At 36.9% G+C, this 26,440-nt stretch overlaps 1 protein-coding gene across 2 annotated transcripts in view; it reads right to left on the reverse strand.

Annotated features, from left to right (window-relative positions):
* Window positions 1-26,440, reverse strand: part of COL21A1 (collagen type XXI alpha 1 chain) — a 125,497-nt gene that overhangs the window by 11,275 nt on the left and 87,782 nt on the right. For both annotated transcript variants that reach the window (XM_036249009.1, XM_036249010.1), the window contains 5 exons: window positions 10,144-10,188; window positions 7,153-7,206; window positions 6,103-6,156; window positions 2,815-2,868; window positions 690-761 (listed from right to left, as the gene is read on the reverse strand). In XM_036249009.1, the coding sequence (XP_036104902.1) occupies window positions 690-761; window positions 2,815-2,868; window positions 6,103-6,156; window positions 7,153-7,206; window positions 10,144-10,188 (279 nt within the window). The remainder of the gene's footprint in view (window positions 1-689; window positions 762-2,814; window positions 2,869-6,102; window positions 6,157-7,152; window positions 7,207-10,143; window positions 10,189-26,440) is intronic.

The following is a 26,440-nucleotide window of genomic DNA, read 5'->3' on the forward strand; positions in this document are numbered from 1 at the left end:
ATTTTTGACAAATGGACAATCAGCTGTTGCAAAAAACCTTCAAACAAATGATACAGCTCAGGGTTCCTTTAGAGAGGGGTGGGGAGGGAGGAAGAGGGAATGAGAGGGGGAGGGGTGGGTGAGGAGGAGGAGTGGGGGGAATAGGGAGGAGGAGGGGGAGAGGGGGAGGGAGAGAGGATTTTATGTGAGCATATATGACCTGTATTTTAAACTCCTTAAATGAATTTTAAATGATTTATTTTAATATAATTGTCTCACAGATAGGAACTGCATGGTCAAACCTTCTGGGTATAATTTTTTCCTTTCAGACTTTTGCCCCAGTTTCAGTAAGAGTGATCCATGTTTCGGTGAGAGTGCCTGACGCTAAACATTTTTCCTAAAAAAATCTTGACTCGCCTGGATTGACTGTAAGACAATCTGAATTTACAGAATATTACTCAACTGTACATTTACATTTTCTGATGTAAATGCCTCTTCCAAAGTCCTCACCTAGAACACAATACCCAGGTAGGGACGGAAAAGATACCACTGCTATCATGTGAGGTTAAATATATTTACATAGTATACAAAACATATAGGTCAGCTTACCATCAAAAGTATAATCAGTCCTACTATTCTATTTTCACCAAGGAAAACTTGCATGTCAGTAGCTGATTAAAACTGAATTATGTCTCCTAAACAATGCATACCTTTGTCCCCTGGATTCCAGGTAAACCCAGGTATCCTGGTTCTCCTGGGGGACCCACTGCTCCTCGTTCTCCCTAAGGAACACAGAAGTTGCAGAAAGATCAGAGACCTACTGCTTATGATAAATGCCACCATTTTTATTTCTAGCTACATCTTAAATTTTAAATTGCTCATTAAAAAATGGGTTGTCATTTAGAGTTATTACTACAGGGATAATAAAGAATAAAAAGTCTATTGGAGTCTAAAAATAACCTCTTACATATTTTCCTATAGTTAAATAGTTCTAATCGCATACCATATTTTAAAATTTTATATATATTTGGTACTTTAATTATATTTTATAACTTTAATAAAGTAAATAATAAATTAGTAAAAATAATAAACACAGGTATTTTTTAAAAATTTACTAAACACTTTTTCTTCCTCCTTCAAACTGCTTTTTCTCATATTGCTACTTTAAAATTTTTACTTTATTGTTACAACTCATTAGAAAATAGAAGTAATAAAAATTATTGAAAATCTCATTACCCACTATATTAATTTTGTTATATATTTTCTCTCTACCTTTCATAAATACACATACACAATTACTAATATGTGCTATTTATACATAATTTTTGTCTTTTACTTCAACATATTAACATGACATTCTTGATATGCCATTGTTTTTGAAAACATGATTTTTGATCACAGAATAGTATTCAACTATATAGATTTATTATATTTTATTAAATAAAACTATAGTGTTAAAACACTGCCTTACAAAATTTTATTTTTATAAACAATATCGGAGTGAACAGCTCTAGAGTTAAATCATATGAACATTTAATTTTTTTCTTTATACATATGAATATTATTTTCTTAGAAGTAAATTCTTGAGCTGTTTCAGTACAAAGAAAATCCCTGAGTTATCTTAACTGAAATTGTCTACTCTCCATCATCTCACAGAGGTTCTTTCCCTTTTTTGCGAGCTGAGAATCACTTTATTGCACACGTTTTGGGGTTCTGGGTACTGGGCAGTCCCGAGGGGGACACACAGCAGGCTCCATGCAGGTGAGAGGCTCAGAGCTGGCCCAGGGGCTCGATCCCCAGGCTTGGCGGAGGCCCGGGTGGTGGCTGCAGCTGCTGCCTCTGCTGTTGCTGCTCCTGCTAGAGCCTGGCTCTGCTGGCCCTGTCCTGGGCCTGGCTGCCCAGGGCTGTGATGATCTGATCCTTTTCATCCATGAAGCTATGGGCACCTGCTCCAGCTTCCTGAGGCCGCACGGTGCCGGCCCAGGCCAGCCAGGCGGGCAGGAGGCAGCACCCCAGCACCGCAGCTGTGTCCGTGCTGCTGCCTTGACTCTGGTCCGCTGGTCCAAGCCCTCACACCACGAAACAAGGCCCACCATTCTAAAAACCTTAAATACGGAGGTTCTCAGAAAGCATACAGTGATGATGTATCAACAATCTTTGGGTTAAAGCTGTAAGAGATGGGACCTAATCCTGAATGCTTCATGGTCTGGTTTGCTGTGCTTTGCTTTGGTGTTTAACCATAAGTCTAATCATGTTAACTAAACACTACTCTCTTCTGTAGAAACTAAGTATCGTTCTCTTTCTCACTGTGCCCACTCCTGGGCTGCTCAGTATTATGCTACATTTTTAAAAGCTGAAGAGAGTGGAAAATCTCATGAACTAAACATAAACCACTTGGTTTGAAGGAAACTGGTAAAGGCAGAAATGGGTCCTCACTCTAAAAATAAAGTCCCATCAGTCAGCAAACAAAGAAACATCACCACTGAGGGAGACACACACTTGTTTCCAGCCACGTGAAACAGTGATAGTCTCTAGACCAGAGAGAATGTTCATATGAGCATACAACTTCTACCATTTTTAGAAAAACCAAGTCAAAGCATATTTCATGTCTTTATTACCAAACTATGAGAAAGTGACCTTAAAAAAAAAAAAAAAAAAACAGAAATAAAATTGTCACACATTGGTCGTTTCCTTTCATGTTCCTTAATTTTGTGACAAAGGTAATCCTCATTTGGGATAACTTTTCTTAAGGGCTACAAATGTTAATTTAATTAAATAAAGAGGGGAACTTATACTTCTTGGAAAATATCTCCAAGTACATCAAATTGCAATTACCTTGAGCCCAGAAGCCCCAGCCATCCCTTGAAGTCCAGGTTCACCTTTATTTCCCTGTCAATGCAGCAAAACCATTTGAATTAAAAAAAAAAAAAAAAATGAGTCATAATTTATCCGATATAGACACTTACAAAAGTATATTTAAATAAGTTTTATAGTTTCAACTTTCCAATTGTTTGAAGCGGACCCTATTCGTTAAAACTACTTATGAAGAAAAACTCTTTTACAAGGCAGTGAGTCCCCACATTCATAACGCTCTGTAAAGGCGTGTTCAGTGCTTTTACTGGCTTTTTATCCTGGCAGGTCCAAGTACAAGGGAGAGATTCAAATCTTTAGGGACCATAGCTAATTTGCTAGGTTTCCACACTGCACAGACTGAAGCCACATATTTTAACAGTATCCTCTGAGTTGAAAATCTTTATCTTTGCCTTGTTTTCCTTTCTCCCCATGGCTCACCTTCCCAATGCCCCTGAAGGAAAGAAATTTAGCTTCCAATCTACAGTGACTTTTTTGAAGAACCATAAATCAAAAATGTTTAATTTGTGTCCTTTCTCAAGATTCCAGCACAGTCCCATCTAACAGAAACTTGGAGAGGAAGACTGAGTGGACAGCAAAGAATGTCAAATAGGACAAGGGGACTGGATGTAGAACAGAGAACATGCCTACTGAGTAATGAGGGGAGATTGTCAAAGGTAGTTCTGGTCTCCAAATATACACTGATACCTGAAATCACAGCCCAGTCAATGTCTGGCAAAAGCCCTAATTAAACAGGTCCCTGTGACACCTGGAAGGGGCAGGCAATCGTCACCCAGAGCCAATCTAGGTTCACCCATAAGGGAACCAACTTCATTTTCAGCTTTTGAAAAGTTTTCTAGGTTTCTCATGTTGAGAAACATGTGAGCCTAATATATGGATTTAATTAAAGAACGTTACAGCATTGTTGAACCACAGAACAATGGTTCCTTAACATTTCCAATTTTACAAGTGATGAAGCTGGAAATCGCAGAGGTGAGAAGACTTGCCAAAATTTACATGGCTTGATTACGTTAATATATCCTAATATTGGTTAAGTGATGTCTTTAAAAACTGGAATATAGTATGGTAAAGTAGACTTCTAATGGTTCAACAGCTATTTTTTTAAAAAAGGTATTAGAATCCAAATTAGAAGTGGTCTAAAGATCTCCCACAGAATCCAGCCTCATCCTAGCCCTTCTAACACAGCTTTTTAAAAACAATTTTTTCTTTATTGATTTTAGAGAGAGAGAAAGGGAGAGGGCGAGAGAAATAGAAACATCAATGAGAGAGAACATCCATTGGTCGCCTCCTGCATGCCCCCAACTGGGGGTCGGGCCCACAACCTGGGCATGTGCCCTGACCAGGAATCAAACTCGGCAACTTCTTGGTGCATGGGTCGATGCTCAACCACTGAGCCACACCAGCCAGGCCCAACATAGCTTTTTATTCCACTTGAGCATGCCTACCAACCACACTGAAGGCATAGTCCACAAACATATACTTGACAAAACTGGCAGCAATAAACTGATTCAGAGGTCAGTAAACTATGGCCAGTGGGTTAAATCTTGCCCAAAGCTTTCATAAATAAAGTTTTAGGGGAACACAGACATGTCCCACACAGTTTGTATTTGTGGATGGCTGTTTTTGCATTAAAATAGCAGAGTTGAGTAGTTGCAATGGAGGTTATATGGTCCTCAAAAACTAAAGTACTATCTGGCCCTTTGCAGAAAAGTCTCCCAAAACTCGAGCTAATTAATATACTGCATGCAAAGAAGTTAAAATGTTCATTTAAAAGATTACATGAATAGGTGTAATTTTGACATCCTGAGTCTATTTTTAACAAAATTACTGTGCAAGTACAAGATGAGGGAAATCAGACTTTACAGCAATTCATATAAAAATAACAAACTGTGATAGGAGAAACAGCCACTTGCCTCCCTGCCAAATCAGCGGAATCTGCAGATGCCACAACTACACTCTTCTAAAATCTTTTATGAAAAGTCCAGCAGATGTAATTGACCTCCAGCTACGTGTGAGCCAATAATGTGAAGTGGCTAATTTAAAAAGGATGATGAATGGGGGACAGCTGTAATACTGTCAACAATAAAAAATAAAAATAAAAAAGCTGATGAAATCTTAAGCTGTATTCTCAAAATTTAGAGCATCGAGAATACCATGGGGAAGTCCACTGTATCCCAGACACTTAAGAGGTACACAGCTAGTCTACATCATCTATTAAAACAATGACTTTGAGAAATTATGGAGAACTTCTACTTGGCAAGCCCAGTCACTCAAAGTTTTACACCAACTCTGCACACCTACTGCTGCTAGGACCCCATTACTCCCAAGAATTCACACGGGTCCACCACTGGAGAAACGGCAGCTACTGATCACTAGGTTCCCACGACATTTTGTCCTGTCTCTTCTTTAATGCTTCAGAAACTGGAAGTAGATTAGGTCACCTACTCGTTTAGTATGCCAGGGTCTATTCCCCTGAAACAATAGCTAGTTAAAGGTTGCCTCCAAAACAGCAATTCTATCACTTCTTTTTGGAAGATTGTCCTAGAATATACTCATTAAATACTTGGAATCGTTTCCTGAGTCTAGCCAGAACAGACTTAGTTTCATTCTCCAAAAAAGTAACAACAACAATAGTTCTCTCAGCACAGAATTCTGTACACCTAGAAAATGGTCCTACAATGGTATTAAAGGAATTTCATGTCTACCATGAGAATACCTAAGCCGACATCCTAAATATATTTGTCAAGTTTGCCTTACTTTTATAAACTCTGAAAACAAAGATAATATGCTACCTTACCCATAGTCTTTAGGGAAGAAATGCCTAATAAAACTCACTACAGGGCATTTCACAAATAAAAAGTCCATATACATAACACCAAATAAAAATACCAAAAAGAGGACTACGTGCAGGTGATGGCACTCAATCATGACCATTGATGCTCTAGGTCAGTGGGTTTGGCACCAAACTCCGTAGAACTCTACGTACTCCTCAGAGCCCTCTGAGATGCCAATAAGGGAGGAGGGAGATGAGTCATGAGGGAGTCTAGACCCTTCTCAGCTTCAACAAGACCTGCTTTACTTTAGTCTGTTCTATATGCATCATTTTTGCCTAAGATTTTACTCCTACAAGTGATTGTAAGTAGAATTAAAACCACACTCAAAATAAAACCAGTGTAGTCAAGACTTTTACTTAAGTACATCAATGGTCATTTTGCACAAAGTGCTCAATCTCATTAGTATATTTATAGGTACCTTGGATCCAGGAGTCCCAGGCTGACCTGGCGAGCCATCGCTTCCCATCAAACCCTAAATTTTCAAGTGGGAATTTGAGAGAAATGTAGAGAAAAACATTTTAAAATGTGAAATTCATTTCCAAGTTACACATTCTCATAACAATTGATCCACTAAAATATAAGACAATATTTGGAAAATTTCCTCTCACACATCCAAATAAAGGATAATAAAGTAAATAAGCAACCTATACAAGAGAACATGAAGGCTAGCAGAGCCCTCATGATATATATATAGGCTCAAAAGACCTATAACAACACAAATTACTGAAGGGCTAGTAAAAGATGGAAAGAAAAGTTTTTTTTTTTCTATATTCTGTCTTCTTTCTGTCATGAAGGCTAAGAATTAGGTTTCTTCATAAATGCTACCTTGATCAACATTACTTACAATTTCTATTTTCTTGAACAATATTTTGAAAGAGTTACAATCTAATAAATTATGTTAATGTAATAATCTGTCTTCAAGTTACAAAATGATCATATTTTTTAACTAACCATATAATTCATGAGACAGCAATAACACAGGGACCTGATTTAGTGTTTGTTTTGCTTTAAATACTATTATATACACACAAAAATTCTGCTTTCTCCTCAACATAGCATAGGAAATATGATGAACAAAATAAAAATTTAATTAATATAATCAGAAAATATAATCTCAATATGGCTATATTGAAAATGCCATGTCATCAATACTAGGCGTGGCTGGCAATTTAGAATGTTACTGCAATTATAACATGTAAAATATACTAGTTAATAGCATAGTATATAAAATGTTAGAAATTTGTTTTCTGGTTTATCTCTAATAAGGTTGTCGATCTTTATTTGGGTGGTCAACTTTTTGAGAACCTAATGAAATCTAGACTCTTCCAGAAAAATGGACATAAACATTATCTTTTTCATAGACATATCTCATTGCTGAATCCCACCCAGTTTTGTGAACTCCAGAATAAGAACTGCTGGCATGTAGTACCAATATTTCAAACTCCTGATAATAATGACATTAACATACAGGTATCCCTGGAGCTCCTTTCTTTCCTAATGGTCCTGGAGGCCCAGTTTCTCCCTAAAAATCAAATACAAATCAAATGTAAAATTAGAAATTATCTATTGATTTCCAGAAATTTCCTACCAAAGCACTATAGAATGAAAATGCAGTACTCATCAGAGCAGTGTGTCTGTCTTCCCTTTCTCTACTGTAAGAAAATAACAAGGCAAGGCTGCAAATTTAGGAATCAAACACCTTTAAAGACTTGGGCCTAGTGTCTGTGGAATTACAAAGCCAAATATGTTCATTAGGAAATCAGGTGTGACACTGGCCATTCTTTCAAAGGAAGACCTCGCCATTTACAAAGAGTTGGTACAGTAAGACAACGAGAGGGGAGAAAAATCAAGAGAAAAATGATTTATTTATCAGAGTTTAAGAGCTATGAGAGTAAAAACAAACTAATAAAAAAAAATAGGGTACAGGCCCTGGCCGGTTTGGCTCAGCGGTTAGAGCGTTGGCCTGCGGTCCAGAGAGACCCAGGTTCGGTTCCCGCTAAGGGCATGTACCTCAGCTGCAGTTTGTCCCCAGCCCTGGTTGGGTCGTGCGGGTGGCAGCCACTCGATGTGTCCCTTTCATGTCGATGTTTCTCTCTCTCTCTCTTTCTCCGCTCTATCTGAACAAAAAGTAAAAAAATGTCCTCGGGTGAGGATAAAAAAAATAATAATAAATAAATAAATAACTAGGGTACAGAATAACAGCATTTAGATTTCAACTTCTGGGACTGTGGCTTACTAGGTGCCCCAGGGGATTGTCTGAATCCTGAACAAAAGAAAAACTCAGAAAGAGAATCCTCTGTGAGAGAGTGCTAGTCTTATAAGTAGGGGAGGTCTTCAAAGATCCCTTATTTAAATATACTCTGGGTTGAGGCTATAATCATGAGAATTTGTAACTGTGCAGAAACCTTGCTAGAGGTGGAGAGGCAGGAGTCAGAGGCTGGGGTGGTCCAAGAGAGCATGCTCAACTCGGGACACTGACCACTGGGCCAGCCATGGACAGAGGCAGGACATTCAAAGGGGGCTGAAATGGTACCCACGCTACCAGCAGAAGGCAACTCTCCAGGCTCCAATTAGGCTGACAGGACTCCAGCACTGAGGATGAAGCAACGAACTCACAATTAACAAGAAAGAAAGAGGAGGCAGCAAACCACAGACTGAGAGTCACCGGGACTATCAACAAACTGCAGATACTGGAATTGTCAGAAATGGAATTTAGAATTATATACAAAATCTTTACAAATTAAAAAGTGAAATCAGAAAGACTGCTAGGACTGAACACAGAACAAGAAACTATTAAGAATCGAAAGATGTTACTAGCCCAGCTGGTGTGGCTCAGTGGATTGAGTGTCGTCCCATGTACTTAGAGGTCCCAGTTCAATTCCTGGTCAGGGTACAGGCCTGGGTTGCTGGCTCGATTCTCAGTAGGGGGCATGAAGGAGGCAGCAAGTAGATGCTTCTCTCTCACGTCGATGTGTGTCTCTCTCTCTCCCTTCCTCTCTCTAAAAAAATCAATAAAAACATATTTTTTTAAAAAAAGATGTTACTAAAAATTAGAACTAGAGTCCCGGCTGGCATGCTTCAGTGGTTAGAGTGTTTCCCTGCACTCAACCCCTCACCACACCCACCCCCACATCCTACCCCCACTCCCAAGGGCTGAGGGTCTGATACCAGTCAAGGGGTTGCAGTACCTGGGTTGCAGGTTCAATCCCTGGCCCAGTCGGGGCACATGTAGGAGGCAACCAATGGATGTCTTTCTCACATCGATGTGTGTGTCCCTCTCTCCCCCTCTCCTCTATCCCTCCCTTCCACTCTAAAAAAATCAATTGAAAAAATATCTTTGGGTGAGGATTAACAAAAAAAAAAAAATTGGAACTAGAAATAAATCTATGATTGTTAAAAAAATAATAATAATAAACTGCCTGGCAGGTTTGGTTCAGTGGCTAGAGTGTCGGTCTGTGGACCAGAGAGTCCCGGGTTCCGTTCCCTCTAGGGGCACATACCAAAAAAATAAAAATAAATAAATAAATAAATAAATAAATAAATAAATAAATAAATAAATAAATTGATGGTCTAAGCAGATTAGATACAGTAAAGGAAAAATAAGTACACTGAAAAATATATCTAAAAAATTTAATCAGAATGTAAGACAGAATAAAGAATGAAAATAAAAAGCTATTTAGAGCTACAGAGGGCAAAGTTAGAAGGAATAAAGTATATGCAAATTGAACTCCAGAAAGAAGAAACAGAGATTGAAATAATAATAATATGGAGGTAATGGCTGATGTTTTATAGAGTTAATAGAAATAATTCCACAGAGCCAGAGAGAAAGCTGATTTCCCACCAGGATATATAAAGGGAAATCTGTATGTAGATATACCCCAGTGAATTTCAAGAACACTAAAAACAAATAGAATGCCTTAAAAGAATGCCAAAGAAAGGGACAGACTCCTTATAAAACAATAGTAATTAGAATCAAAGCAGATATCTCATAATTAACAACAGATGTCAGGAGACAGCAGAAAAAATTCCTCAATATGTTAAGAGAAAATAATCATCCATCTTGAGTTGTATGCTCTACAAAATTATGTCTCAAATACAAGAGTAAAGATAGTTGTATTTAAATAAAAACTGAACCAAGATAACTGTACTAAAAGAACTTTTAAAGATATAGTTCAGGAAGTAGTCAAATTACCTCAAAAGAAGGGTCTAAGAGCATAAGATAGAAAAGTAACCTAGTAAAACAGAAAGCATGTATGCAAATCCAAATTAATATTATCTGGATAAAACAATAACTAATTTGTAGAGTCAAAATAGTACCTTCTGAAATTGTATCTTATTTGAAAAATTAGCTCTTGTCATGAATGTAGTAAAAAAGTATTCTATGTGAAGACACATTACCATTTTGCCCTTTTAATAAGTGGATCCAGGCACAAATCTTTCAACTTTCATTAATACTCACCTTTTGTCCCATTAACCCTTGGTTTCCAGGAAACCCTGGGATTCCCTTGAAAGAAATAAAATACATTTTTAATTAAAATATTTGTTGACAGTATCATTAGAGAATAGGTCATAATTGGATTTTAGCTCATAACAAATGCATCATTTAAAATATATGAATTCACAGTGTAACACTGGCACTTACAATAATACAATTTGGAAAATAGGAAATTTATGAGAGTCATATTATATGAACATCTACTGATATTTAAAGTTTTAAATAAGGCTTTAAAGAGAAGTTATGAAGATGTTAATCTTGGTTCTTCTTTTATACCAACATAACATATAAACACATTCCTGTGTTACTTATCAAGAATACTTCAACTAAAAACTGTCAAATCAAAGAGTTCATATTCAACACAACAGTTCCAAAGACCCTCACAGTATCACAACCATAATTAAAAACTGATGAAACGAAATGATTTCCTCCAAACTGAGCCTTGAAACACCCAGGAACCTAACTCCTAGTGTAAAATAGGGTAATCTTCCTCCTAAGATTCCCTCACTGATAAAATCATAAAGAATATGCAGGCCACCGTTTGTGGAGACACCAACAGAAGAAACAAGTCTTTCACACGGTTCAACCCAAGTGTACACGTTCTCTAGCAAGATGCAGAAGACATTAATATTAATTGTATAAATTGAATAATAACCTTAGCACATTTTTAATGAGAAAGCAATTCTAGTCAGCCATTCAATACATTTACAAAATGATCATTTGTCACCCCAACAGTGATAATCAGGCTAATCAATTTTCATTTCTTACTAATTTTTCTTAGCTTCTTGATGAAACTTCAGATGAAATAGTGTGTGTGTGTGTGTGTGTGTGTGTGTGTGTGTGTGTTCACAATCCAGCAGAAAAGGGAATCTGAAGGGTAAGGAAATTGGCCCAATCAGTATTTCTCTGCAAGTCCTCTGCATCACGGGGTTTTCAAAGAATAAGCAGTGCTCTCGGCATGAAATCAGGGCAAGTGGTAGAGATGCCACTATCAGTGAGATCAAATATCTTCTGTTACAAGGAGCGTGCCATTATTTTGCCTTTCACATGTTGACTTTATTAATACAATACTGCTCAATGTGTTAGCCACAATCATAGTCTAAGACAGGAGCACACAGTTTTAGTTTTAAAATCCATGTGAATCATAAATTGCAATTCCATTTTATTCTCTTCAGCTCAGTTCCATTTGCCAGGCCTCTACGCCCTTTGCAGAGAAGAAAAGATGCTTGTAAGCAATTACTATTCAACAGGGGCTTGCAGTCTGGTTGAAAACACAAGTCTTTATAAACATACTGACTGGATAATAATATAAAACCACATTAAATTTCAATGTAACATTACAAAACATAAACACAGGACACCCTACAAACATAAAACAAAAGTAAGCTGAGTTTTGAGTATAAAGAAAACAGAATAATACAAGCTGTATCCTTACAGGCAGGAAGTGTATATTCTCAAAGCAATCAAGATCAGTATTATTCAGAATAAAGGCCCCATTTCAACAGAAATCGCCTATAACCAAATCCCTCTCAGGTAGACACATATAAATTTGCTATTGGTTTAGATTAACTTCTGAATTTAAATAAAATCTCCTTATAAAATCTTATCAAGGTGGCCACACGCTGTTCTATGCTGATACAGCTGTGTCAGTGCAGTGAGCCCTGGCCCGAAGAATCCCTGATGGAGTCATGCAATTGCCCACGACATAGTCAGACCTGAAAAGCTGAAACTTTTGCTGCACAGAGTCCATTATTACTTAGGAGTTCATCACTATCCAAGTCTCTCTGCCATTCATAAGTATAACATTAGTAGGAAACAGTCACAGACATCCTGACTCTAGTCCTGTTTCTAAAGCCAGTCCCGGAATCAGCGAGTCTGTATCTTCACTGTGGGGAAACCCAGGGAGGCTCAGGCGTTCCCGAGCAGTAGTCGGCTTTCACCTCCCAGAAGACCCTGAGAATCCCACATTCACTCCCTGGATCCGATGTGACACACTTCTACCTGAGTAATTCTAAGACTGGGCTTGGTCTAAATGAGGATATAGCCACAAATCTTACATTATTTCAACACATCAGATATTGAGATTATTTGGTGGGGGGGATTCCACATTAGAAAAAAAAGGTTATTTTTCAACTATTGTCTTCTAAAATTAGCAAATATTAAAATAAATGTGAAAAGAAGTCATATCTTCTATGTCCACTTATACCAAGAATTATTAAAGAATTACTTTATAAGTAGCAAACAAAAATATGTAAAATTACATAATATTAAAAACAAAATAGACAACTAATTTATAAAAGCAATTTTTGGTCAAATTAATATAATAGCGTAAGTAGGCATGGAATAAAAGGCTGTTGAAAGAGAGGTTAACCAGAAGAGCTGACATCATTAACAGCTGTATCAGTTAATAAAATTCTCCTAGATAATATTTCCCTGGGTTCCCAATACATTTATTGAAATAAACTAAACTTTGCCAATTTTACATTAGCAGAAACAGCATTTAAAACCATTTGAAAGTTACCAGTTTGTTGATACAAAAGTATTTAGTAACAATTACTTCATAGATCAAATGTTTTTCCAAGCTAACTCTCACTCTCAGCCTGTGTGGTTTGGGGTTCAGGCAACTGTGAAATGTGTAAGTCAAGACAGAAACAAGTCTTTTATTTGGTAAGAGTAAACGGACATAATTCTTCCACTTCTGTGATCTCAGTTTGGGTTTGAGGAAGAGGAGAGAGTCAACTAGAAATTCCTGCATAATGTTGTGGCGGAAAATGTTGATATAAAAAGAAATGTTCTAGAAGCTTCTCTATAACCATTAAACCGTTGCTGTGTAACAAACAAGTCATTGAAAATAGCCATGTGGAATTTGGAATGAAGTGTTTGTTCCCTATTTCCTAGAGACCACTTTATAATGAAGAAAATGTGTCCATGGTACATTACTTAGAAAAGACAAAATATCACTTTATACTTTCCCACATACGGTGAATACATTGATCTCACCCCTGAACTTAGAGCATCTTGAATGAAACCTGCTTTTAAGTAATACAATCTTTTCAATGTACTAAAAACAGATCTAACCCATTAATGGTATTTGTATATCAAAATTTTCAACCTTTCTAAGTCGTGGTGGAGATACTTAATATTATACAACTTTCAAAATATTTGAAGTACAGCATGTTTTCTTTTTTATATATATAAAAAGTTATTTGTTTATTCCCAAAGTTGCAATGAAAGAACTCATGTTAAAAGTATTATTCTTATTAGCTATGAAGATCACAGTGAGTATTAATAAAGAACATAGAAGTTAAAAGTTTAGACTCTGGAGTCACGCCTGTCCATTATGAAGTGGCTAACTGACTCCAGGCCAGTTATTTCGACTGTCAAATCTCAGTATCACTATTTTAGACACGATGAAAATAATAGAACCCGCTTCACTGAGCTGGTCCATTACATCAATGAACTCATAAGTGCTTAGCTCAGTGCTGGCAAGATAATGACTGGATTTTCATGGCTGTCTTTTCACATCTCCTCCCTGACCTTTGAAAGTTACAAAATGAGTCAACTCTATTCAGTATCTTGAAATTTGTCCTTTTTCTCCATTTCGAGGAAGTCTGTTTTTGCCTTGCCTTTTTCTACATTCATTTCTAAAAGTTTCCATCCTGTCCAAGATGACTCAGGCAATCTAAGGCTTCCCACTAGGGGGCGCCAACATGCTGGTACTGCCCTCATTCATTACCTTGGCCTTCTCCTGTTTGGCTGACTCTGATTATAGAAAAATACTGCAGTGACTTCAGCTTTTTAAACATTTCAAATATATTTCATCTCTCTTTTTGCTGCTGCTGTTGTTTTTCAGAAGAAAGTTTCAAATATATTTTCAGTGAGCTCCACAATATTTTTCAACCCAGTTTTTTTCCAAATTCCACACGGACAGATCGTTATGAATGATGCAAAAAGATTACTCTGTGGTAAGATAACTCTAAAGAGAAGTCACAGTCATAGAAGCCAGACCTTAAAGAAACCAATATACAAGTACTTGCAATGAACCCTTAATAAGGAAATTACTAGTTTTACTATCCTTTTTAATACTTTAATACAGTTTTATTACTATTCCCCTTTGATCTTTAAGGGGGAAAACAGTAATCTAAATAACACTGGATGAATTTATTCTCCTTAGCCACAAATCAGGACCCACATGGGACTGGATCCAAATTATCCAAATAATTTCAATAGAAAACTCTTTGGTAAATATTTCTGGGCTCCTTACACTTACATGCAAAAGAAAATGTCACCCATTTGACACAATAAGTTACATAAAGAGACAAGGAATATCACAGGAAGGAATAGCTATCTGGGGACCCTTTGCTTCATGTTACTGGCATTTGTCACCCTAACTTAAAGGCATTTATACTTTTAAAAGATGAGAAGATATCCTACATGATTTGTAAATGCATTATTTTTCAGGAGATTTAAAGAGGTAAATATTTATGAAATTAAAATTACATACCTGGAGACCCAGAGGAGGTGGAGAAGGACAGGAATAAAAGACCTGGGGACAGTCTGCACTGTCACATCATGGGAAAGTCATAGAACCGCCCTGACCCCCCAAATCCAGAAAAATGTGAAACACATTAGTGAGTTAAAAGGAACATATACATATGAAAACCAATTCTATTTCAAAGAAAAGTTCCAAAGTAATACCAGAGTTGTTCTAAAATAGGCTCTGATCCTCTGAAAACCTAAAAAGTACAGATTATACAGTTTTGGGCGCATGGAATGTCACCATATAACTCAAAGCAAATTGTGGCGAATTTCTCACTAAGGAGAAAATTGAACATGGATTTTTCAAAGACCTTTATAGCTGACTCAGTTACTGAGTAAAAGCTGTATACCATTTTCCAGATCAATCTGAAAATTATAATGAATTTCAAAAAAAGAGTAATACATAAGCCACTAAATTAAAATATTTTAAAACAGTAAATCAAAGGTGAAGGTAGTTGAAGAAAACAAATTAATGAATTTTTAACCTTAATTCATTTATATGGCAAAAAGTAAATAACTTTTTGAAAATCATATCTATAACCTTCTATGTATCTTTTATTTATGACCTCCTATTTTAAATTATATATTTAACATTACATCTAAATTATTGTATTTATTGTGTGACTCAGACCCATTTTTACCTATTGAAAATATGAGATATAGACTAATAAGCATTCATTAAAAAAACAATTTAAAGGGAATTGTATTCGTTTTCTATTGACCTATAACAAATTACCACGCACTTAGTGACTCAAAACAATAGGCTGTTGTTGTCTAGGTCAGAAGTCCAGCACGGGTTTCACTGGGCTGAATTCAAGGAGTTAGCAAGGCCGCGCCTTTCTGAAGTCTCTAGGGAAGAATCCATTTCCTACTCGTTCAGGTTACTGGGAAAACTGAATTTCTTGCCGTTGTAGGACCAAAGTCTCCCATTTTCTTGCTGGCTGTAAACTGAGAGCCATTCCCAGTTTCTAGATAAAATCACATTCCTTGGCTGATGGACCCCTTCCTTTACCTTCAGTGTCAGCAGTGGCCAGTCAGGTCCTTCTCCAGTTGAATATTTTTACCTTTTCCTCATCCAGCTTCTTCCATGTTTGTTTTTTATTAAATTGGGCCCACCAAGATAACCCACTATAATCTCAAGGTCATTAACTTCAATGACATCTGTAAAACCTCCTTACCATGAAAATTAACATACTCCCAGGTTCTGGAGATTAGGATGTGGATATCTTTCGGGGAGGGGGGGGGTGTCATTATTTTGTCTACCTTAGAAATAATATCTATTATCCCAGGACCAGATAGTTTCTATGTTACTTAAACTTCCCTAGAGCATTGAAATGATGGAGATTATCTACATTCATATTATTAGGCCATCATAAACCTAATAATAAAACCAGCCAAGAATAATACCTAAAAAGAAATCTACAAACTGATCTATATTGTTACTGCAAATGCAAGCGACTTTACTGTTATGTTAGGAAATCAAATATAACAGTGCGCTAGAACAAAAGTCAAGCGTGTATCAGTAGGGCTTGTTCCAAGCTGTAGTGTGTTCAACATTAAGAACTATACCCATATAATGTATTATGCTCACATATGTTACTATATTAATAGAAGGGGAACAATATAAAATCATTTCAATAGATATTAAAAATGTATTTTGTAACATTTATCGTGCATTACTTATTAAAAACATTTAATAATCCAGTACTAGAATTTGGTATAACTGAATCTGAATCAATTGGAAACGAGCTACAAACATCAGACTTGGTGAAATACTAGTCATTTCTATTTAAAATTAGGAATAAAGTATAGGTGGCTTTGAAGTCGTAATTTCACTGATGGTAATACATCATTTCTGAAAAATATTTCTTAAGTATGTGGGAATATAAGCACCATCAATAGGAGAGGTTAAATGAAATACATCCATGCTATAAATAAATTCTATAGTTGCTCTTATAACCTGATACGGTAAAACATCCATAGTATCGTCAAGTTAAAGTCCCAATGGACGTGATTCTTTATTGTAAAAATATGTATGTGTGTTGTTTATATATTTTACTACAAGAAGAAAAAGTTTGAAAAGAATCTCATTGAACGAATAACAGCTATTACCTCTGTAGATGAAAATGTAATTTGGGTAAGACAGGCTTTCAAATTTACAACATACCTTCTGTATATTTTGCTTATTTAAAGGAAGTTAAATAATGAAAATGTATAATAAGTAATATAAACAATGAATAAAATAATAAATATAAATACTAATACAATATAATTAAAATGTTCAAGAAATAAAAAGTTGGCCCATGGAGTTTTTACATTTCAAAAAATTCTCAGAAAAACAATCTAAGATATTTTTTCTTCACATTTAAGTCATCAAAGAAACTATTGTTAAACATTGGTCTGCCAAAATAAAAAGGTAATGCTCTTAATGGTTGTGGCTATCATTGGGTTTTCAAAAGAAAGCTGAAACAACAAGAAAGATCAATTCTGCTTGAGGAGTCTAACTCACTGCTGTGACCTCAGACATACTACATTTGCTCCATTTTCATGTCATGGTAGGTTATCCTTGCAGAGAACTTTTTACATGTTGCTAAGGATAAACTGTTAGACAAAGACACTGATATTTCTTAGGGAGGATAATGGTGTGTTTAAGAAGCAATGTCTTTGATTTAAAAAAACAAAAAAGCTAGAGATTTTGACAAGATTAGCCTTACCAAGGAGCATCTCCACCCTTCCCCACAGTAACAGAAGTTAACTATTCTAAAATAAAAATGGTCATACAGCATATCTAAAATTAAAATTGTTTTATTAAGTGCCATTATTTATATTTCTAGGAAAAGTAATCACCTAAAAATTTCATGTAAAATTGGAAATAGAATAAATTGAAATGACCAAATTCCAATCTTTGTGAGGATTTACTTATCCCTCACAAACAAGTTTAGTCTTATTCCATGGCATATAGATGTGTCTTTGTTTTACAAGATAGATTTGTTTCTGAGATTGTGTCAAAAAAGAATACAGTATTTTAAATATACCGGGGAACTGACTCCATTTGGAAATATAATTTCGCATTATCATTTATGACAATATTGATGCTTATTGAGGCAGCGGGAGCTATTAAAGTGAAGACAGCCTAAAAGGATAAAGTTATAATTCCATTTTTACCAGGGTCATTAAAATGAATTGTTCTCCTCAGCTGGGTACCATCTTTCTACTACTTTCAGATTCCTGTTTTGATCAATCTGTTTTATAGCCTGTATATCACTAGTTATCAAACTTTACATCAAACTCATAGAGCATAGATTAAAACTGTGGTTTCTTGGGCTTCAGCTCCCGATTCTGATTCATTAAGATGGGGCTGGGCCCAGGAAACTGAATTTTTACTGGCTCCTCTGGTGATTCTCAGGTAGGTGATCTGTGGATAACAGGTGGAAAAAGTGTTCTTTATTTAAAAAACAACAAAGACTATTAAAAAACATCTGTATTAGGGATATTAAGCTGAGAGTCATCAAGGAGCTTTTAATTTGATTTATTATTTGCCAATTAAATTTTCATATAATCCATTTTATGTCTCTCTGCTTAACAACTACTCTGTATATTTCCCTGCCAATCTTTGACCCCCTTGATAAAAAATGTTAACACCTTGTCTTTCATGATGAACTTCATTTTTCTTTAATGTCTTTTTAAGAGTCTTAACCTGCCACAAGATGTTTATACATACCTTTACAGAGTATGTTTCTCGAGTGAATTTTCTATTTCCCTAACTGAAGAGCCAGCATTCCATCTGAAACCACCTGGTATAATGTTTTACATTCTATGACCGCTCAGCAAATATTAGCACCTGACTATGCATCTCCACAAGAATCTGTAACAATTCTGAGGCTCTCCAGTGGAGGATTCCAATTTTATATGATTAATCACTCCATTTTCAGTGGGAACCGAACCCGGGTCTCTCTGCACTGCAGGCTGACACTCTAACCACTGAGCCAAACTGGTCAGGGCTAATGACTCCATTTTTAAAATATATTGTTCAGAAATTATTTATGTTTTACCTAATTCATCAATTGAGTGCCTTCTTTTTTATGTAGACAGTAGAAGAAAATTCTATCATTAACAAAATAATTACTCATAGTTTTTAAAACCAATAAATCATCACAGGACTCCTTAGCCTTTGTTTAATTTTAGTATTAATTTATCAAATTACTCCTTATACTTTATTTGAAGAAAGAGATTTTCACTGAAAAAAACTTAGTTCCTGTGTTTTAATAAAACTAATATCCTGTGTTAATATTTTTCATCAGATTAAATTCATTGTGAACCATTAGACTAGTATATGACTTCTGGCATGCATTTATAAATACTAGTCTTGTGATTAATATAGTCTTTAGTTAACAACACACCTTCTTCTTTTTTAATATAACCCCCAAAGCATGCATACATCCCAAAAGCATTTCAAAGCCACAATCTTTTAATGAACCAAAATTAAAAACAGAGTATAAACAGATAACTATGACTTAACTAAGCATGTCTATTTCAAATAATGGAACACTCCTGTTCAATATACAAAATTACAAAGAGTAATTTTATAAACCATTTCAGTACCTAGAACTATTGTCAATCAATTACCTAATTAGGTACTTACCTCATTACTAAAAATAAAAATGAATATTGATATAAACAAAATAATTATTTTCAAGTGTTCTTTCTCAGATATTCCTCCTCTGTTTTAACATCCCTTAAACACATCCAGAACATATGATTTTCTGGGGTTAATTCCCAGAGGTATCATATATTTGCTTAGTGTTCAAAGTGCTAACCACACTCAAGCACTTTGAACATATTTTTAAAAACATAAAACACAAGAGTTCTTTAGAACGAAATGATCTAGTTACCAGAGTGTGCACTATGGGTCACATAAAATATTTAGTTGTTTCCACACTCATTGAAAGTAGAATGAATGTAAAATATTCTCATTTCATCTGCTCAAATAGCAGTTTATATGGATCATAAAGCGAGTATTAAAATAAATATGCCTTGTCTTGAGTAACACTGTTTTTTCAGTTCCGTATTTTTTATGCTTTGAAAACGGGAAAATGTGTCTGAACTATTCAAGAATATCATATATCTAAGGTTTTTAATGCAAAAATGCCCTGGCCATCATATAACTAAAGAACATATTTACAGAGGATATGTTACCCATTCTGAGACTTAATCACGCATCATTTCTTACATTCAATTGCTTTTATTCTTTCTGTCATTTCAGAGTTCAATAAAGCCTCTTTTAAATTATAAAGATATGAACAAAGAAAAGAAAGACTCAGATAAGTATATTTTAATGCTTATCATCAAGGATCTTACAATGGCCAGGTTATAAAAAATTTCTTCAAAACAACACCAACAAAAATGATCAGTACCATAGGCACAGATGTTCTCAAATTAAAATCCACAATGTCACTTTATTTATTTAAAGGTTTTTATTTTATTTTATGGATTTTTAGAGAGAGGAGGGGAGAAGGAGAGATAGAAACAGATGAGACAGAACATTGATTGGCCACCTCCTGCATGCCCCCCACTGGGGATCAGGCCCACAACCTGGGCACGTGCCCTGACCTGGAATCAAACCGGTGGCCTTTTGGTGCCTGGGTCGACGCTCAAGCCACTGAGCCACACTTGCTGAGCCTCAATCTCACTTTATAAAGTTGTTTGATGGTGGTCTGGTTTTACTATGCCAATGAAATCATTGCTAATAGGAAAGTATCAAACATATCTATGATTATACCTGGTGGGACTTTATTAAATAATTTATACAGATAACTGGCCAACATTTGCTTTGTAAGTTTAAATAAAAGATATCATATATTTATAGTCATTACAATGCCAAATGCCATATTTGAGAGACCAAAAAAAATATATATAGATGTTACTTATAAATTTAGCCCCTCCTATAGATAATCGGACATTCACATTATCTAATTTAGATAAAACCTACTTCAAAATTTATTTGAAAAGTTATTCTCAATCAGTGTTAAAACCTAACCCTGGAATTAGCAGGGAATTATTACAATGATAACTACAACTGAATTTCCTAAACTGTGAAAACTGGGCTACCTTCACCCTAAAAGTGCCATGTAAAATCCTTGGCCGATACCAGGTTAAGGTTGCTCCACTCAACCATACCAAGAACGTGCCACTCCTGGCCCCTGCAAGAGGAGTGGAGGAAAAGTGTTACAAATCAACACAAAATATTTTTAAAAGCTCACCCTACAATCACAAATCAAATAAGAACTAGGCCAGAATTAGTGGGGTTTTTCCCCTTCTTACCTTTCTTCTCAATCTAAGAAAGAAATATAGTCAAGTGGGCAAATAAAGACACCCCTACTTTACTAGTATAATAAAGTGGATTATTCCCCATGGGAAACCCCCAGAGGAGTCCAACATGCACTTTTTCCAGGAATTTCATGCTTGTCTCTGGTATTGATGCATAAAAGTAATCACACCACAGAAAAGGTGATTAAACAAAAGATCTACTTGTCGCTTCTGTAAGTGATGACTTGGAAGGGCTCAGCAGTTAACATTATACCATTAAGACAAGCATAACGTGGATTAGCAAGAATTTAAAAGGCATGAAGAAAAGAAACTACAAAAGCCTGTAGGAGTCAACATCCTCAAATACAGCACAGCGACCCCCCACGTTTTTATTCCTGGAAAAATGATAAAGCAAATATTTCCAGGAAAAAAAAAAAAGACGACATCCTTAACTAAGAAATATGGGGTCACCTCCACAGATCCAGAAAATGTGCCATCCTTCTTCTTCTTCAGTCACAGAGCTCCAGTGCTCTCGGCTCAAAGAGTGGAACCCAGTCCTGCCTACAAATCTTTACCAGGAGCCACACAACCCCCCGTGCATGAGCAAGCGAACGGCTCAGACCGCCTGAGGAAAACGTTACACAAAACACGAGATGTCATCAGGACTGAGGGCCAGGACAAGAACCGCGATGACAAAGAGGCAGCGGAAACACTGTGACGGCAGGTAACCTGGTCGGCCAGCGCAGAGAACTGACCAACATGATCATTTCATCTCAAAGCTGATTTGACGGAAAATTGGTATTTCCAGTTATCATTTTTCAGCTGCTGCCCTATTCTGCCCTGTCCCCACCCCCCAAAATAAAACCAGAGTGATTTTGTGAGAAGTTAGGAAAACAGAGATCCAACAATTGAGGAGTCCTTAAATAATCTGACTGTTCTTTTTTTTTATCCTCACCTGAGGACATTTTTCCAATTTTTTGTTCAGATAGAGTGGGAGGGAGGGAGAGAGAGAGAAACATCGACGTGCAAGGGACACATCGAGTGGCTGCCACCCACACAACCCAACCAGGGCCGGGGACAAACTGCAACCAAGGTACGTGCCCTTAGCGGGAACCGAACCTGGGTCTCTCTGGACCGCAAGTCAACGCTCCAACCTCTGGGCCAAACCGGCCAGGGCAATCTGACTGTTCTTCTTCCCCAGCACAAAAATCAAAGGTAATCTGACAAACTAAGCATTTTTTAATAAGAAAGACATAGCATAAAACACTCAAAAACCAGGTCTTAGTTTTTTTATAACGTATTACACAAACATGTTCATAGGAAAGATAAAAGACAGACAAGCAAAAACAGAACATAACAAACATTCAACCTGGGGAAAAACATAAACAAAGTAACTGAAGCATGATTATATCACGTCTACCATGCAGATCCTTTCTTATGCATACACATTCATATAGTATACTTTAAACTATATTTTATATACATTATACATTATGTCAGACATTTCAATTGTTCCAACTTTGTAATATGATGAATAATACAGGTAAGACATACGGGCTCAAAGTTACTAAATAAAATGCAAAAATACTGCCCGGCCAATGTGGCTCACTGGTTGTGCATAGACCCATGCATCAAGAGGTCGCTGGTTCATTTCCCAGTCAGGGCACATGCCCAGGTTGTGGGCCAAATCCCCAGTGGGGGGCATGCATCAGGCAGCCAATCGATGTTCTCTGTCATCGATGTTTCCATCTCTCTCTCCCTCTCCCTTCATCTCTCTCTAAAACCAATACAGAAAATAAATAAATAAATAAATAAATAAATAAATAAATAAATAAAAGTGCAAAAAAATGAGAAGCAGATAAAAATAAGTTTTTAAAAAACACATGAGAGTTTAACAAAATTGATAATACAGAAAATACTGGTTACTGAGGAGCCTTGCTTTTAATCAAATTGTCATTTCAACCTTTTTTATCTATATGCCTCAAATCCAAATGTTTTTGATTAATACATGTGCTACCAAGAATGTGAGATATGTATCAGAATGTACTCACATGCCTTTTCTCATAGGTTCATTACACAAATAATTGTTAAGGATGAAGGTAAATGAAAATCCCAGTATACTGGTTTCCTTTGGCTGCTACAAAAAATTACCACAGCCCTGGCCCATTTTCTCAGTGGTTAGAGCATCAGCCCAAGGTCCGGAGAGACTCAGGTTTGGTTGCCGCTAAGGGCATGTTTGCGGTTTGTCCCTGGTCCTGGTTGGGGTCGTGTGGGTGGCAGCCACTCGATGTGTCTCTCTCACATCGATGTTTCTCTCTCTCTCTTCCTCCCACTTGTTCTGTCTGAAGATGAATGCAAAAAATGTCCTCAGGTGAAGATAAAAAAAAATTACCACAAACTTATTAGCTTTTCAAAAAATATTTTTATATGTTTTTATTGATATTTTAGAGAGAGAAGAAGGGATAGAAACATGGATCGGCTCCCTCCTGCACACCCCCTACTGGGAATCAATCCCACAACTCGGGCACTTGCCCTGACCAGGAAATTGAACTGGGACCTCTCAGTACATGGGAGGATGCTGAATTCACTCAGCCACACCAGCCAGGCCAAACTTATTAACTTAAAACAACAGAATTTTATTCTCCCATAGTTCTGGCGGCCAGAGCTGAAGACAAGGTCTAGACAGGGTTGCACTCCCCGAGCAGCTCTAGGGGCGAATCCACTCCTCACCTCTTCCATCTTCTGGTCATTGTCAGCATTCCCTGACTTGTGGCATCGTCACCCCAATCTCTTTGCCTCCTCTGAGAAACTCCAGTTCTGCTCATACCACCTTTTAACTGATTGGATCAGACCACCCAGGTAATCCAAGATAATTTCCCCATTACAAAATCTTTAGTCGCACCTGTAAAGACCCTTTGTTCAAATAAGACAACATTTATGGATTTCAAGCACTAGAGTCTCATATCTTTCTGGGGAAGCAAAGCATTTTCCATCTACTGCACCTAGTATTCACAGAAATTCTTCTACACTTTCCTTGAATCTGACCCACTATTTCTTACTGGAATGGTATTAGTCCCCATTTTACATGTCTAGTCTAATTACCCAAGCTTAGCCCTCCTATTTAAATGCCCTTATTGCTTTCTAGATATGTTTCATTGAAAAATATATTAGGATCATCTCCCCCAGTCAAAATTGATTCTTCTTACTCTAGTTCCAGTTTGTGGCTTGGTCTTCCCGTGCCTCTATCAATGTGATAAGATTTTGAGAGTCATCCTTTTTCATCTTACCCACATGCAATTGATCCTTGAGCTCAACGGGTTCCATTTAGTTCATTTCAAATCGTCCCAAACACCCCACCGCAACTCTGACTGGCCTTGCGGTAGTTGGAACTAGAGGTGGGAGCTCTGTCCTCCACCTCGTCTCACCTTCGACGCATTCTCCTTTCTACTGTGAGTACAATCTCATGAAAACTTTCTGCTTCAGATCGACTTACTTCCCTCCCTAAAACCTCTGGGTCCCGCCACTCTCAGATTGAAGTCCAAATAGCACAACATATCAGGCCCTTCTTGATTTACAGTCTACCTAACCCCTACCACCTCATCTTTTTTTTCTTTTCTTTTCTTTTTCTTTATTGATTTCTAGAGAGGAAGTGAGAGGGAGAGAGAGAGAGAAACATCGAAGAGAGAGAACATCGATTGGCCGCCTCCCCCCGGCCCCCCCCCCCCCCGGCGGTCAGGCCCACAATCTGGGCACGTGTCCTGGCCAGGAATCAAACCGGCAACCTCTTGATGCATGGGTCCATGCTCAACCACTGAGCCACACCAGCTGATCCACATCATCTTTTTTATCCCATCCCTCCAGAAACACTTAGCAGCCTGACCTCATGGGAGCTTTTCCCCAAGTATCGTGATTTGTTTTACTTCTATGTTTTGGAACATGCTACAGACTCCTGCCTTGCCAGCCCAAAAAATCAGCCAACTCCCATTTATATGTGAGTATTTGGACAAGAGAGCAAATTGTTTAAGAGCGCATCCCTATACACTTTAAATAAGTAAGCTGTACAGTATGGGAACTATATCTCAATAATCAATAATGCTGTTATTTGGGGCGGGGATGCATCCCTTTCAGTGGCATTCCCAAACTCATTTAGTGTTATACAAGTCTTCCACAAATTTGCAAGATCCCCTGTTCCTACCTCCATAGCATTTATACTATGTTGTGATCTACTGGATCATCTGACTGCTTGAGGGCAGGGCTATGATATTAATCTTCACGTTCTCCTCAACCAGTGTGATGTCTGGCACAAGGCACTCAGTAAATTACTGGATGAATGACTGCAATGTTATAATCTTTAAACCCAGTGATACATAGTTGAAACCAATGATAATATAAATCCAGCAGAAGTTAAGTGGGTATAATTTGCCACTTAGAAAGTAAATTACCTTTAGGACTGAATTACTCTTAGGATGGACAAGACTAGCCTTTAAAATGCAAAGTATAGGCATGTAAATGCACTTGTCCTTTAAAGCAGTATAATCATTTTCCAGTGAATTACAGCCTTTGTTCTCAAGTTGAATTCCAGGAGTTAGTTCATATTTACCAATCTGCTTACATGGATGAATCATCATCCGGTTGCTATAAGCTGTGTTTAATTAGGTTTAAAACACTTTTTCTAAGAGCTTCTGTCCTTCCAACTTAAGCTCCATTAATTTTCTTGGCTGCCACATTATAGAACAAATAATACAGTGAGCATGTCCTTTTTCATGGGGCCAAATCTTTCATTATAAATACTTAAAACCAGTATCCACACGCAACGGAAGAGTTTCCATTTCTTGGTGTCACCAAATATATCAACTTTCATTTTTTCCTGTTTTCAAAGCTTCTCCACAAATGGTCAAGATCAGTCACCACAGGGTGATATTTCTAACTAAGTGTTCATTAACTGTCAAAATAACAGGATCGTTTGTAATGTTAACTGTTCTTAACTGAAAGAGAATAAAGACCAGAATAATTGTATCCAGGTGATATGGGAAAACTTTAGAGGCTAATCTATTCATTGTTTTCCCAGAGTATGTCTTCCGTCATAGGAAACCCGACTGCCTCCCCAGTAGTTGGCGGAAAGAGAGAGAAGAGGGAGAAAAGGGATAATGCATCCTTTCTTGCCTTTCCTGATCCGGTGGGAGAGGAGCTGGAGAGTCTCACTTGGTAACTCCCAGTTTTCCATCTGGTTGGCTTAGGAGGAGAGATTATATTTAAGTAACCTCCACTATCCCACTGCCATTATTCCCTGCTCCTCCTCCTTGCTTGTTACCCTTTTCAGAATTGTGTAATTTGGGTGTTTTTTAATCCTTTTACTGTCTATCTCCACTACGAGGCTGTAAGATTCCATAGGTTGGTTCTGTGTTTCTCTTCTCCC

Source organism: Molossus molossus, unplaced genomic scaffold, assembly GCF_014108415.1.
Source record: "Molossus molossus isolate mMolMol1 unplaced genomic scaffold, mMolMol1.p scaffold_m16_p_8, whole genome shotgun sequence".
Taxonomy (NCBI): Eukaryota; Metazoa; Chordata; class Mammalia; order Chiroptera; family Molossidae; genus Molossus; species Molossus molossus.